This window comes from Zonotrichia leucophrys, chromosome 19, assembly GCF_028769735.1.
Source record: "Zonotrichia leucophrys gambelii isolate GWCS_2022_RI chromosome 19, RI_Zleu_2.0, whole genome shotgun sequence".
Classification (NCBI taxonomy): Eukaryota; Metazoa; Chordata; class Aves; order Passeriformes; family Passerellidae; genus Zonotrichia; species Zonotrichia leucophrys.
In genome coordinates this window covers 10,269,749-10,284,951 of record NC_088188.1, presented here as the reverse complement: position 1 = coordinate 10,284,951, position 15,203 = coordinate 10,269,749, and the positions used below count along the sequence as shown (strand labels likewise).

General features: G+C 49.5%; 1 protein-coding gene across 5 annotated transcripts in view; it reads left to right on the top strand.

Moving 5' to 3' along the window:
• ACACA (acetyl-CoA carboxylase alpha) overlaps window positions 1-15,203 on the top strand; it is a 107,220-nt gene that overhangs the window by 10,588 nt on the left and 81,429 nt on the right. For 4 of the 5 annotated variants that reach the window (XM_064729205.1, XM_064729204.1, XM_064729207.1 and 1 more), the window contains exons 4-14: window positions 8,077-8,209; window positions 9,136-9,274; window positions 9,543-9,652; window positions 10,066-10,147; window positions 10,507-10,605; window positions 11,491-11,597; window positions 12,000-12,110; window positions 12,210-12,419; window positions 13,150-13,320; window positions 13,913-14,074; window positions 14,322-14,485. In XM_064729205.1, the coding sequence (XP_064585275.1) occupies window positions 8,077-8,209; window positions 9,136-9,274; window positions 9,543-9,652; window positions 10,066-10,147; window positions 10,507-10,605; window positions 11,491-11,597; window positions 12,000-12,110; window positions 12,210-12,419; window positions 13,150-13,320; window positions 13,913-14,074; window positions 14,322-14,485 (1,488 nt within the window). Of the gene's footprint in view, window positions 1-3,850; window positions 4,097-8,076; window positions 8,210-9,135; window positions 9,275-9,542; window positions 9,653-10,065; window positions 10,148-10,506; window positions 10,606-11,490; window positions 11,598-11,999; window positions 12,111-12,209; window positions 12,420-13,149; window positions 13,321-13,912; window positions 14,075-14,321; window positions 14,486-15,203 lie in introns of those variants that run through there. The other variant, XM_064729206.1, reaches the window with a different exon arrangement.

Here is a 15,203-nt window from a genome sequence, read left to right as displayed (position 1 = left end):
GGAAAGGTCAGTTAGGTGAGAGGCAAGGTTTTGTCCTCTGTTGAGGAGGTTAGTTATGCTTAGATGGTGGGTTAAGGGGTTAAAGCACCCTAGAGATGTGGAGACGTTTTAGAGAGGGGTTTGTTTTGTGAGCATAAGTGTTTGGGCTATTTCTGAGATTTCTAGGGCTCAAGCAATGCCTAGGGCTGTTACAACCAGGCTGTTGCAATCCTACAAATGCACTGAACCCCTGGGGTCACAGAGCCTGCAGCAGCTGGGGATGTGCTCGCCCGGGCAGGGTTCCCAGTGGGTGCTGCATCGGATGTTCACCCGTGGGTGCTGCTGCCTCCCTCCCTCCCGTGGGTGCTGCTGCATCCCTCTCTTGGGCGCTGCATCCCCTCTCCCGTGGGTGCTGCATCCTCCTGGGTGCTTCAGCATCCCTCCCTTGGGCACTGCATCTGCTCTCTGTGGGTGCTGCATCCCTGTGGGTGCTGCATCCTGTCATGGTTTGACTCGGAAGAGTTGGGAATTCTGGGAAGCTGTGGTTAAACTAATGAAGGTTTTGAGTTTCATACTGACACCTGGTGTAGCCAGTGGGGTTTAGACACACTTCTGAGAATACACAAGGGTTAAAAGCAGGGCACTGCCCTGGCATTTCTTCTTTGGGACTCGTCGGGCGAGGAAGTCAGATCTCTCTCCCCCGCCCGGCCTGCTGCTGCTGGGCGGGGGAGGGGCCAGCTATGCGGTAAGGCCTGGGGCTTAGACAGAGGGGGCTTCGAGGATGGAAAGGTGGCAGAGCTCTAAGAGACATTGAGATATCGGGCAGCCAGCTCTTTTCTCCCTCCCCTCTTCTTCCTTCTCTCTTCTGGAGAGAGAGAGAGCCGGCGGCACTGAATGTGATGGCAGCTAGCTAGGAAGAGAAAGAGGGAGAGAGAGAGAGAGCTCGGCTGGCCGCAGCAGCAGCACGTGTGAGAGTATCATTTCTTCTCAGGACAGACAGAAACTGAAAATTTTTAACTTTTTCTTGCATGATTGGGGCCTTGCGAAAATGCTAATCTTCTTCGAAGCTGAATAAGAAGGGAGATGAGAGATGAAATGAGATAAGACTTTGGCCCGGAGATTGTGGAGATGATTGGATGGGGAGAGATGATTTGGAGTGGCCTTTTAGCTGGACTTTTCTTGTAGCCATAGACTCAGTTGTTCCTGTGACACAGACTGCATTTAGGGGAGGCAGTGCCTCAAACCCAAGAGGGTTCATTTGTGAGGACCCCCCGGCCCCAGGGGGTTAGAAATATATGGGGGGGACAGTTGTCCCAAAAGCAGAGACTGTGCCTTTTTAGAGTGAGACAAGGCATCCTTGAAAGACCACCCTAAAAGCAGCTCTAGCCATGTCTCAGTGGTGAGAGCACTGAGCATGGAAAGAACATGTCACAAGCGGCAAATAGACTTTCCGGGCGGTGCCGGAGTGACAGAGAAGCACACGAAAGTCTCAGTGTGTCTCCACGAGAAGCCTATAGAACAAAAAAGACTCCGTTTCCTCTTCATGAACTGCAGTTTGAGTATACTAACGTGTAAGACCAAGGCTGAGCAGTTGTTTTGAGAGAATGTATTAGATTAAGAAAGTCAAAGAGTAGAGAGGAGGAAAAGTAGTTTTTGTAAAGTTTTCAATTTTTTTTTTTTTCTTTTTTCTTTTCCTTATAGTCTTTCCTATTTTTTCCTGTAGTTTTAAGTAATAAAGTGTTATTTATGTTTAAGTTAGAGCCTGTTTTGCTTATTCCTAGTCACATCTCACAGCAGACACCAGAGTGGAGCATTTTCATAGGAGCACTGGCTCTGTGCCAGGCTCAAACCATGACATTTTTTGGTTCCCTGACCGGGAATCGAATCACGGGAGAATGATGAAGTAAAGCTGTGAGATGAGACCAAGAAGAATAAAGAAAACATGTACTAAGTTAAAGTAGATAAATAGTCATAGTGAATCTAAAGTATTGTTGTATAGAAGTGTTTTGTAATTTTGTTGATAATTTTAGAAAGTGTATTCTCAGAGGTGAAGAGTAGAGTGTCATGGTTTGACCCGGAAGGAGTTGAGAATTCTGAGAAGCTGTGGTCAAACCAATGAAGGTTTTGAGTTTCATACTGACACCTGGTGTAGCCAGTGGGGTTTAGACACACCTCTGAGAATACACAGGGGTTAAAAGCAGGGCACTGCCCTGGCATTTCCTCTTTGAGACTCGTCGGGCGAGGAAGTCAGATCTCTCTCCCCCGCCCGGCCCGCTGCTGCTGGGCGGGGGAGGGGACAGCCATGCGGTGAGGCCTGGGGCCAGAGCCTGGACAGAGGGGGCTTCGAGGATGGAAGGGTGGAAGAGCCCCAAGAGATATCGGGCAGCCAGCCCCTTTCCCCCCCCCCCCCCCCCCCCCCCCCCCCCCGGAGAGAGAGAGAGCCGGCGGCACCGAATGTGATGGCAGCCCGCCAGGAAGAGAAAGGAGAGAGAGAGAGAGAGCCCGGCCGGCCGCAGCAGCAGCATGTGTGGGAGTATCATCTCCCAGGACAGACAGAGACTGAAAACTTTTAACCCTTTCTTGCATGATTGGGGCCTTGCGAAAATGCTAATCCTCCTCGAAGCTGAATAAGAAGGGAGATGAGAGATGAAATGAGATAAGACTTTAGCCCGGAGATTGTAGAGATGATTAGATGGGGAGAGATGATTTGGAGTGGCCTTTTAGCTAGACTTTTCTTGTAGCCATAGACTCAGTTGTTCCTGTGACACAGACTGCATTTAGGGGGAGGCAGTGCCTCAAACCCAAGAGGGTTCATTTGTGAGGACCCCCCGGCCCCAGGGGGTTGGAAATATATGGAGGGGACAGTTGTCCCAAAAGCAGAGACTGTGCCTTTTTAGAGTAAGACAAGGCATCCTTGAAAGACCACCCTAAAAGCAGCTCTAGCCATGTCTCAGTGGTGAGAGCACTGAGCATGGAAGGAACGTGTCACAAGCGGCAAATAGACTTTCCGGGCGGTGCCGGAGTGACAGAGAAGCACACGAGAGTCTCAGTGTGTCTCCACGAGAAGCCTATAGAACAAGAAAGACTCCGTTTCCTCTTCATGAACTGCAGTTTGAGTATACTAACGTGTGGGGCCAAGGCTGAGCAGTTGTTTTGAGAGAATGTATTGGATTGAGAAAGTCAAAGAGTAGAGAGGAGGAAAAGTAGTTTTTGTAAAGTTTTCAATTTTTTTTTTTTTTTTTTTCTTTTCCTTATAGTCTTTCCTATTTTTTCCTGTAGTTTTAGGTAATAAAGTGTTATTTATGTTTAAATTAAAGCCTGTTTTGCTTATTCCTAGTCACATCTCACAGCAGACACCAGAGTGAAGCATTTTCATAGGAGCACTGGCTCTGTGCCAGGCTCAAACCATGACACATCCCTTCCTCCCGTGGGTGCTGCTGCATCCTTCCCGTGGGTGCTGCATCCCTCCCTCCCCATGGGTGCTGCATCCTCCTGGGTGCTGCTGCATCCTCCTCCCTGTTGGTGCTCCTGCATCCTTCCCTTGGGTGCTGCTGCATCCTCCCCTCCCGTGGGTGCTGCTGCATCCCTCTCTTGGGCGCTGCATCCCTTCCTCTTCCTCCCGTGGGCACTGCATCCCTCCCGTGGGTGGAGTGCCGCCCGTTGCCGGTGCTGCCCCGGTCCGGGATCTCCCCAGCCCCGGTGCCCGGAGCAGCCGCGGTGGGGCTCATCACTATTACGTTGCTCATTCCGTTACTCGCTGCTCGTTGCGTAACGGCGGCCGGGCTGTCCCTGCCCCGATCAGCTGCTCCGCTGACGGCAGGAGGGAGGGAAGGAGGGACGGACGGAGGCCGGTCCCTGTGCTGCGTCACCGCCACTGTGTCACTGTCACCGCGAGGGCGGCACGGCCGGGGCGGCCGCGCACAGCTGACGGGCTTGGGGCACCCGGGATGGGCCCTGCTCGCAGGAGAAGCCCGGGGAGGCTCCTGGCAGCGTCTCCGTGAGCTGCAGGGCTGCAGGGAGGAGCTGCGAGCAGCCCCAGCTCGGTGATTCCTCACGCACTCAGCATGGAGGATTCTGCAGAGCAGAGTCAGGAGATGAGGTACCACATGCTGCAGAGGTAAGGATCGCTGATCTGCCTGCCTCCCCTGCCTGGCTCTGTGCTGGGGATGCTCTCTGAGCTCCTGGTGTTCATTTCATCCTCTGGAACTCTGATAGAACCCCTGGGCTCTGTGCTGGGGATGCTCTCTGAGCTCCTGGTGTTCATTTCATCCTCTGGAACTCTGGCACAGCCCCTGGGCTGGGGATGCTCTCTGAGCTCCTGGTGTTCATTTTATCCTGTGGAACTCTGATAGAACCCCTGGGCTCTGGGCTCAGGATGCTCTCTGAGCTCCTGGTATTCATTTCATCCTCTGGAACTCTGGAAAAGCCCTTGGGCTTGGGATGCTCTCTGAGCTCCTGGTATTCATTTTATCCTCTGGAACATCCCCTGGGCTCTGTGCTGGAGGTGCTCTCAGAGCTCCTGGTGTTCATTTTATCCCCTGGAAAAGCCCTTGGGCTTGGGATGCTCTCTGAGCTCCTGGTATTCATTTTATCCTCTGGAACATCCCCTGGGCTCTGTGCTGGAGGTGCTCTCTGAGCTCCTGGTGTTCATTTTATCCTCTGGAACTCTGGCACAGCCCCTGTGCTGGGGATGCTCTCTGAGTTCTGGTGTTCATTTTATCCCCTGGGCTCTCCGTGCATGCAGCCTGTGACAGAGGTGCCAGGGCACAGCTCAGCTGGGGGATCAGGGATGCTCAAGTTAGAGGTTCTGCACAAGTTCTACCCCTGTGTCCTCGTTCATATTTAAATTGATTTCAGCATTGTCTGGGGCTAAATTACACAGGGACTTTCTCAGAGATCTCCTCACAGGAGCCTCTGGATTTCAGTGCTGGGAGTGAAATGCACAGGGCTGTGCACTGGTATATTTCATATTTCAGAAATATAAAGGTAAACTTTAGATATTTACAACTGTGGAGGTGATTTGCATATAAATATAGAGGTGTATAACATACACAAAAATACACTTACATTAGTTATATAGATGTATGTTTTATAAATATACTTGTGTTATCTGTACACATATAGAGGTATATACACAAACATAAAGGTATGTTACATATATACAAATAAAGGGGAGAAAAGCATTTTGAGAATTTGTCCACCACAAAACGTGGCAGTTGTGAGCAGGTGATTAATAGGGATGACAGTCACTAACTCAGCATTTATTCTGTTTTGTTTTGAAAGATCCATACTTTCTTCCTTCCTGTCCAGCTTCTACCTCATCTTATCCTGCAAAAAACCCCAACTCTTTTGTTTTGATTACAGTGTGCAGCCTGTGATTATTGATAAATAAACTTGGTGTTCTTGGCATGCTCACAAATCAAACTGTAGTTGTTTATGTCCAAATGTTTGTTGCATCCTGAGTTATGAACCTCAGGCTCTGTTGACATTTTGCCTGGAGCAGTATCTTTGTGTGTGGTAATTTCTTGGTGGGACAGTTCATATTTAAACATGTTCACAAATCCTCACCTTGGCATTTTGATCTTGTTTTTGTTGAGACTGCTCTCAGTAACCCTGTAATGCATGAACCTCTCTGGCTCCTTGGACTGTGCTCCTTCCTTGCCAGGAAGACTCTGACCCCCTAAATGCATCCATTTAGTAGAAATTCAACCTTAACTGCACCTTTGCTCTCTTTCTTGCCTGTTTCTCCTGCCCTTGCATTCCCAGGCTGAGTTCACAGCAGTGTGAGAACTTTTGGGGACAGCTCTGAGGTTGGTGGCAATGTCTGGAAGTGCAGCTGGGTGGAAGAAGGGAAAGTACCAGGGGCTGAACCTGTGCACACAGAGCTTGTTCTGTGCCTTTCTCTGGCTCTCAGCTCCTCTCTGAGATAAGACACTCGAGTGGATGGGGTTGTTGTGACCTAGCACAGGTCCCAGGGTGTCACTGGCAGGGACAGCCTTGCTCTGGGGTGTCCTGTGCTCCTGGTGAGGTGCTGAGGAGGCTCTGTGCTCTATATGGGGAAAGCTTCATGGCCATAAGGGCTTTCTGAGGGAATGTGAGGAGGAATTCCCTGTCAGGCTGTGGCCAGGCCCCTGGAGCAGCAGCTCCCTCCAGCAGGGATGCTCCAGCAGCAGCTCTGGGGCTCCCTGGCCTTGGTGGCTGTGGTGGCAGAAGCAAACCTGTGCCTTGGCTTCTCCTGCTGCTGCTTTTCCCCTTGTGCCCTCCCCCAGCTGCTCTCCCTGCATCCCAGGCCATTCCCAGGGGAATTGCTCAATGGAGCAGCTGATTAGGGCAGAGGTTCCATCCAGAGAGCTCCTGGGCACAGATCTGCAGTGACCCTTGGTGCTGCTGGGGCTTCCCAGAGCTCTGAGCTGAGATCCTCATTCCTGAGGGTTCTGAATTCCTCATTCTGAGCTGAGATCCTCATCCCAATCCCCATTCCTGAGGGTTCTGAATTCCTCATTCTGTGCTGAGATCCTCCTTCCCAATCCCCATTCCTGAGGATTCTGAATTCCTCGTTCTGAGCTGAGATCCTCATCCCAATCCCTCATTCCTGAGGATTCTGAATTGCTCATTCTGTGCTGAGATCCTCATCCCAATCCCCATTCCTGAGGGTTCTGAATTGCTCATTCTGTGCTGAGCTCCTCATCCCAAACCCCATTCCTGAGGATTCTGAATTCATCATTCTGAGCTGAGATCCTCATCCCAATCCCCATTCCTGAGGATTCTGAATTCCTCATTCTGAGCTGAGATCCTCATCCCAATCCCCATTCCTGAGGATTCTGAATTCCTCATTCTGAGCTGAGATCCTCCTTCCCAATCCCTCATTCCTGAGGGTTCTGAATTCCTCATTCTGTGCTGAGATCCTCCTTCCCAATCCCCATTCCTGAGGATTCTGAATTCCTCGTTCTGAGCTGAGATCCTCTTTCCCAATCCTTATTCCTGAGGATTCTGAATTCCTCATTCTGAGCTGAGATCCTCATCCCAATCCCTCATTCCTGAGGATTCTGAATTGCTCATTCTGTGCTGAGATCCTCATCCCAATCCCTCATTCCTGAGGATTCTGAATTGCTCATTCTGAGCTGAGCTTCCCAATCCTTCAGAAGGGTCATTGCTGCTGCCAGGGGCAGGGGAAGGGCTTCCTTATGCTCCTGGGGAGGAAAACTTGGGGAAATCACAGTAAAAACAAGTGATCTGTGGGCTGAGCAGGGAGGTGAAGCTTCAGTGCCTGTGACGTGCAAAGTGTCCCATGAATTCCCTGATTTCCAGTCGTGCTGCACCAGGGCAGACACTGGGTGTGAGGAGCAGCTCTGTGCTCTCCCCTGGAATTTCCTCTCACAGACTGAGCTTTGTGAGCCCTGGCAGAGCAGAGCCAGAGGGGATCTGTGCCTGTGGTGCTGCTGTGGGAGCCGGAGCAGGAGGAGGGGAGGTGGCTGTGCCATTCCCACACACAGGAGCTGTGGCAGGGCACGGGGCTGGGCTTGGCAGGCACAAAATTGGCTTTCTGTGCTTGGAGTAGGAGTAATGTGATTAATTTGTCCTCTGGCTTCCAGAGCTTTTGAGGAAGATATTCAAGACTGGCTAGTGGGGAACTCCTGGAAGATGATTTCCATAGCCAGTCTGAGTCTCTCATTTGCACCTGGAGATAAATTTGCTGTGCTTTCCAAGAGGATTTCCCTACAGAGCCTGATCTTTGCAGCTTGTTTTACCAAAGCCAGAAATCACTGTTGTTTCCAGCTTCTCTGGATGGATTGAAAGCAATCTGGTGGAGCATTGTTCTGTGTTGGACAGCTACACACAGCAAAAGTAATTTTACCTATTTGTATTTTGGCATAGCTGGGATTTTTCCAGGCAACCTGAAACTTTTGGAAATGACTGAAAAGTAGTTTAAAAGGAGTTATCCCTGCAAAACAGAGCACCATGCCCTGAAGGAAAGGAGAGATTCTGCTTGTCTGACTGGGGAGTGTGGCCAAAGAGAACCTTCCCGTTACTCACACACCTTGTTTTGCTGGTGTCCAGCTGTCCTGACAGGCTGTTTGTGTCTGTCCCTCTCCCCAGGCCCAGCATGTCTGGTTTGCACCTTGTCAAGCAGGGCCGGGACAGGAAGAAGGTGGATGTGCAGCGGGATTTCACCGTGGCTTCTCCAGCAGAGTTTGTGACTCGCTTTGGAGGCAATAAAGTTATTGAGAAGGTAATTCCCTGTCCTGTTCCAGATATCCCAGCTCCTCTCTGCAGCTCTGCCTTGTCTCTCTCTGAGGCTGTACATTGCAGGTATCAAAGCACTGATGTTTCTGAGCTTGGAAGTTGTGCTTCTGCCTGGAATCATTGGGTTTCCGTTTTCTCTGTGATAAACAAACATCTGATTATTTTAGTTTAGAGTAATAAGAAAAAAGATGTGAGTGAGCCAGAGCACTTGTGCTGGTACAGAAGGATTTATAGACAGAAAAAACAAGTAGACGGGAAAAACATTAAGAAATGTATTTAAAAATGCTTAATAATTTGATTTCAGTTCTTCTGCTGTTTAATCCAACCAAGGCATAACACATTAAAATTTTATGGTGAAACAAGAGCTGCTCTCTGAACTGACAGATGGGCCATGAGCAGGATGCTGGCTAAAAAACTGCACAGCCCCAAACTGGGCAATAAATCTGTGTGGGGAAAAAACTTCTTTAATGATTGTTAACATATAAATATAAATATATAAATAGAAAATATATAAATATAAACCTGTAAATATAAATATGCAAAAATATATTTTGTGCTATTTATATAAACATAAAAGATACAAATATAAAATATATAATAATGTGTATTTATAATGTATAAATAATATTATATAATAAATATATGATTTATATATTATATAAATATACAAAATTATAAATATGAATAAATACATAAATATAAATTTTGTGCCATGTATATAAACATAAAATATATTAATATAAAATATATAATAATGTATATTTATAATATATAAATAATACTATATTATAAATATATAATATATATTTTATATAAATATAAAATATATAACTATATAAATATGAATAACTATATAAATATAAATTCTGTGCTATTTAGACTCTGTTTGATGCCAGCTTCTGATGCCCCCAGGTGCTGATAGCCAACAATGGCATTGCAGCAGTGAAGTGCATGAGGTCCATCCGCCGCTGGTCCTACGAGATGTTCAGGAACGAGAGGGCCATCAGGTTCGTGGTCATGGTCACCCCTGAGGACCTCAAAGCCAATGCAGGTGAGCTGGGCAGGGTCACAGCCTCCTCCTGGCCCTGGGAGGGCTCAGCCTGGAAAAAAGCAGGATTTGAGAGTGAGTCCTGCTCCAAAAAACCAGGAGTTTGGAGTGAGTCCTGCTCTAAAAAAGCAGGATTTTAGAGTTAGTTCTGCTCTAAAAAAGATGGATTTTAGAGTGAGTAAAGCAGGAGTTTGGAGTGAGTCCTGCTCTAAAAAAGCGGGATTTTTGCGTGCTGTTAGATTTGCAGCCTGATGTACCCCTGTGTTTGCAGAGTACATTAAAATGGCAGATCACTACGTGCCCGTGCCAGGAGGACCCAACAACAACAACTATGCAAACGTGGAGCTCATCCTGGACATTGCCAAGAGGATCCCAGTGCAGGTGAGAGGTGCCACAGACCCTGAGCTGTCTCCTGTCCTTCAGGAGCAAGGCAGGACAGAGAAACTGGAATTCCAAACCAGATGGGCACCCAAAGGCAGCCGTGGGACAGTGCAGGGCTGTCCCAGTAGGAATATCTGCAGGAGGAGGAGATCCCTGCAGCACTTTCCTGCACCCAGATCTTCCTCAGATCCTCCTCACCCACATCTTCCTCACCCAGCTCCTCCTGAGCCTGCTTGCACTTGCCTGCAAGGTGCAAGCCACCCTTTAAATTCAGCACACCCTGCAGCTCAGAGGCTGTTCTGAGGCTGTTTTCCATGAGGAAGAGAAAGGCTTGGAGTGTTTGCATGTGTCTGTTTCTGCTCACTTGCTTGTTGCATTCAGACAAAGAGCAAATTGTTTGTTTTCTCCTGCAGGCTGTGTGGGCTGGCTGGGGCCATGCATCAGAGAACCCCAAACTGCCAGAACTTCTGCACAAAAACGGGATTGCATTCATGGGTGAGGAGATGGACTGCTCTTCTGGTGTCTAGGCTTTGTTTGGAGGTGGGAAGGTTTAGGGGAATAGAAACCCTGAGCCCAAGAGAGAGCCATGAGGAATTGTCTGCAGTGCAGGATGGATGAAATGTTCTTTACAGCAGTTCTTGTATGGAAGAAGGGGAAAGTTTTCTCAAACATCCTTTAATGTAGAGGTAAAAAATCAGAAAATATTCCTGTTAAAGCAGATTGTCCCTGTTCTCATTTTGGAGAGGGCTCAGTTTTATGGGAGGAGTGGGGTTTTTCCTAAATCAGATTTCTGGACCTGCCCTAATGTCTGAACCCCCTGTGTCTCTCTCATGCATGGTCTTTGCTCTCTGCAGGTCCTCCCAGCCAAGCCATGTGGGCCTTAGGAGATAAAATTGCCTCTTCCATCGTGGCTCAGACTGCTGGCATCCCAACTCTTCCCTGGAGTGGCAGTGGTAAGAGGGAAATTGTCCTGTGTTTGTCAAGAGCATCCTGATCTTCTTTCCCTCCAGCATGTCCAATTTTTAAGAAGCTCTGTGCTCACAAGTGTGTTCCAGGAGATGTTCCATCTGTTCAGGGTTTCCCATTTGTGCTGTTTGCCCAGAACACCAATGACATTGGGGGTGGGATGAGCCTGGGGTGGTGGGAGAGGCTGGCAGCATGCAGGAGGGCGGGGAGGAGAACTGAGCAAACATGGAAGAGGTTCTTTCCTGGAGTGCAGCTGATGCTCACAGGCTCACCTGCTACACCCTGGTCTGATGGAAGGTGTCCCTGCCCTGGAACAGGATGATCCTTGAAGTCCCTTCCAACCCAAAGCCCCCCATGATCCTGTGCAGTTTTGGAGCCCATGCTCTGCTGCCATGGAATTCCCTGCAGCTCCAAAGCCCTGTAAATAACAACGTTCTTCTCACAGATAAATGGAGGAGGATGTGATGGATTGGATAAAAGCCCTTGCTCCCCAGAGATCAGCAGTGTCTGTTTGCACTCTGCACTCTCCTTTTCTGAGGGCTGCCAGCCCTTGCTCAGCACTGTGACTGTCACTTGTGTCCTGCAGTGGCTCCTCACAGCCTGGCAGCACAGGGAGCTCAGAGGGTGCTGAGGACATTTCTTGTGTTTAAAGGTGGTAATTTGTGTAGATTGTGCACATTTAACTGTGCCTAGACCAGCTCAGGGGGTTCCTTTGCCCCTGGGGTTTGGAATTCACCCCTGTGAATTATTGGATAGACAGAAGAGATGAATGGGTTCATTTAGAGGGGCTTTATCAGACTTCAGCTGGAAATACAGACTCCAGTCTGACTTTGTCAGTTTGTGGTCTGGTTTTAAGTCACTTTGTGCTCCAGGGCTGCGAGTGGACTGGCAGGAGAACGACCTCCAGAAGCGCATCCTGAGCGTTCCCCAGGAGCTCTACGAGAAGGGCTACGTCAGGGACGCTGATGATGGCCTCAGGGTGGGTCTGGGGGCTCCAGGGTGGCTCTGGGGGCTCTACAGGTGGGTCTGGGGCTCCCAGCATGGCCCTGGGGGTTTTCATGTTACCCAGGGTTTTCATGTTAAATGATTTTCTGTATTACTCAAAAGCTTTTCTGTGAATTCATAGATTTAATGGCATTGAAGCACTGACAAAAGATTTTGTGATCACTTGCAGAGGTCAGAGTTCTCTGTAATCACAAAATCCCTGCTGATTTTTCCAGCTACAGACACTCTTGCCAATGGGATGTTTGGTTTCTATGCCATTGGTCGCTAAATAGTCAGATGTGGATGTGAATCAGAAGGGAAATAAGGAAATAATGATCTTTTCACTGGATTCTGCTGCCTTTTTGTCCTTACCCTGCTGTTCTGCTCCTCTTGCCAGGCTGCTGAGGAGGTTGGCTACCCTGTCATGATCAAGGCCTCTGAAGGAGGAGGAGGAAAAGGGATCAGGAAAGTGAACAATGCAGATGACTTCCCCAACCTGTTCAGACAGGTGATGCTCCCACTCCCCTGGGCTCGGATCTCTGTGAGACCCCAGCACTGAGGGCGCCTCTCACACGGGGTGCTCTGCCTCTCTCTGCCCCTGCTGCAGGTTCAAACAGAGGTGCCAGGCTCCCCCATCTTTGTGATGAGGCTGGCCAAGCAGTCCAGGCACCTGGAGGTGCAGATCCTGGCAGACCAGTACGGCAACGCCATCTCGCTCTTCGGCCGCGACTGCTCCGTGCAGCGCCGCCACCAGAAGATCATCGAGGAGGCCCCAGCCTCCATTGCCACCTCGGCAGTGTTTGAGCACATGGAGCAGGTGAGAGGGGCTCTGCAGCTTGCCCTGCCCTGCCAGGACTTGGTGTTTTTGTTGTACATCACCTGGAGTTGTGCATTGTTGAGTGTTTGAAAGGAGCGATGCAGGGCTTTGTGTCTCCACCTGCTTGGTGTGGGCAGCCACTCACATTTCCACACTAAATCTCACCAACAGCTAAATCTCCAGTCTTCCACACTAAATCTCCAACACCAACAGCTCATTTCAAAGATAAATGCCCCCCCAAAAAAGGGGAGGGAAGTGTGTTTTAAATGTGTTAAGTTTTGCATTGGTGAGTGTTGTAAAGGAGCAATGCAGAGTTGTGTGTCTCCACCTGCTTGCTGTGGGCAGCCCCTCACATTTCCACACTAAGTCTCACCAACAGCTCCTTTCAAGGATAAATGCCCCCCCCCAAAAAAAAAGGGAGAGAAGTGTGTTTTAAATGTGTTACCATATTAAAAACAAGTTTCAGGAGTTGCAGGAATTGCCTGATGTTGGGTGTTGCAAATATTTGCTTCAAGCTCTGCCTTCTGTGAATTGTAGATGAAATAAGTCAGAAATCAAAACTCCACTGGCTTTTCTCTTGGGCCTGTTACAAGTGTTGGGGTGTTTCAGAATGGCAGCAGAAATCTGGAGTGGGTGTGCTGGGTGAACAGAGCGAGCAGGGGTGACTGGCAATGCAATATTCTTGTTTAGTGTGACTGGCAGTGCAATATTCTTGTTTTGTGTGTCCCAGTGTGCAGTGAAGCTTGCCAAGATGGTGGGCTATGTGAGTGCAGGCACTGTGGAGTACCTGTACAGCCAGGATGGCAGCTTCTACTTCCTGGAGCTGAACCCACGCCTGCAGGTGGAGCATCCCTGCACTGAGATGGTGGCAGATGTCAACCTGCCAGCAGCACAGCTCCAGGTGAGCACACACATGGAATTTCCCACCTTTCAGCAGTTGTTTGATGCTGCCCAAAGGCACCAGGGGATCCCTCAGAGATCCTGTAGAGAGCAGTTGTTGGTGTGCTGTGGCTTGTCAGCCCCTTGTGTGTCCCCCCGGCTTTCTAGCAGTGGGTGGATGCCACAGTGCCCTCACCCCTCAGTAAGGCTCTGTGTGATTTTCTACTTCTTTTTTAAACTGTATCTAAACTAATAAACAGGGAAAATGGGATTTTGCTCCATAAGGATGCAGCCAGCAGCTGGTTCTGCAGGTTACTCTCCCCACAGTTTATAATTGCAAAATTCCACAGTTTCCTATAACTAATTAGGGCCCTTCTGCCTCACTGGGACCTCAGTATATTTTTACCAGGCCTAATGCATGCCCATCCTCAGCTGACCTGGCACTGCCAGCTTTCCCTGGAGCCTTTTAATCAGTCAATGGAAAATGCTGGCTGGAGGGCTTAAGGTGGATATTGCACTGAGCTGAGCTGTCCTGGGAAGTGTGAGTGCTTGCCTGTGTGAGGAGACAAACTCAGTGGTGGGGCTTGTTTGTTTATTTATGTTTTCCTCCTCAGATTGCCATGGGGATCCCCCTGCACAGGATCAAGGACATCAGGGTGATGTATGGAGTTTCCCCCTGGGGGGACACAACCATTGACTTTGAGAACTCGGCCCACGTGCCCAGCCCTCGTGGGCACGTCATCGCTGCCCGCATCACCAGCGAGAACCCTGACGAGGTGAGGCCTCCCCTCTGGCCCTGCTGCTCACCCTGGCCTTCCCAGGGCCTCTCCCTGCTGCTGCTCAACATTTTGGCAGCAAATTTAACACATTCTTCCCTTACCTCTCTTAGACTCCGTTAGACACAGCCTGCACTTGTTACACCACATTGCAGCACAAAGGGCTGTTCTCAGAGCCCTCATTCTGGGTTATTCACCTTTTCTTGAGGGCACAGAGCAATGTCTGAGTGTCTGTGTGTCTTTGCAGGGGTTCAAGCCCAGCTCTGGCACAGTCCAGGAGCTGAATTTCCGCAGCAATAAGAATGTCTGGGGCTATTTCAGCGTGGCTGCTGCAGGAGGGCTCCACGAGTTTGCTGATTCCCAGTTTGGTCACTGCTTCTCCTGGGGGGAGAACCGTGAGGAAGCCATCTCGTAAGTGATGGGGGGGGCCTTGGACATTGCTTGGCTTGGTCCTCTCTGATCCAGGGAAAACAAGGCTCCTTACTTCTGGGAGTTTCAAGAGCAATTTCCCTGTCTTTGTCTTGTTTTCAATTTTGTGGCCAGGCTACTCATCCTGTCTTGCTTTGCAATTCCACTATGTTGCACCTACATTTCTACACTTTTTGCTTAATTTTCTTTCTTTTTCTTCCTTTCTGTTTCATCCCTGCCTTGTATACCTGCTGCTGGGCTGTGACACAGCCACCACAGGGTGAAAATCTCTCTTTAAAGCATCCAGGTGAAGGCTTCTAACAGGAAAACACTGCTAACCTGACTGACCATGGAGTGTCCTCTGTGGTGTGGGATTTTAAAGCACCTGGTCCTCAGGCAGACCTGTCTGACCTGTCATCCACGTTTCTCATTCAGAGCCTTTCCCAGTTCCACTCTGGGTGGGGTGGACACCACATCTGTCTGTCTGTCTGTCTGTTGTACACCCCTGACATGTGGTAGGGCCCTCGGTGATGATAGCAGGGGAAATTCCTGATTTCACTGAGCTGCTCTTCACACCAGCAGCAGGGAAATCAGCATTCTCCCATTCCCAACCATCCCTTCAGCAGGGAAATCAGTATTCTCCCATTCCCAACCATCCCTTCAGGACCCTGCTCCATCCAGTGCCCGCGCTCCTCTGCTCTGACCTTCAGGTGCTTTTCTG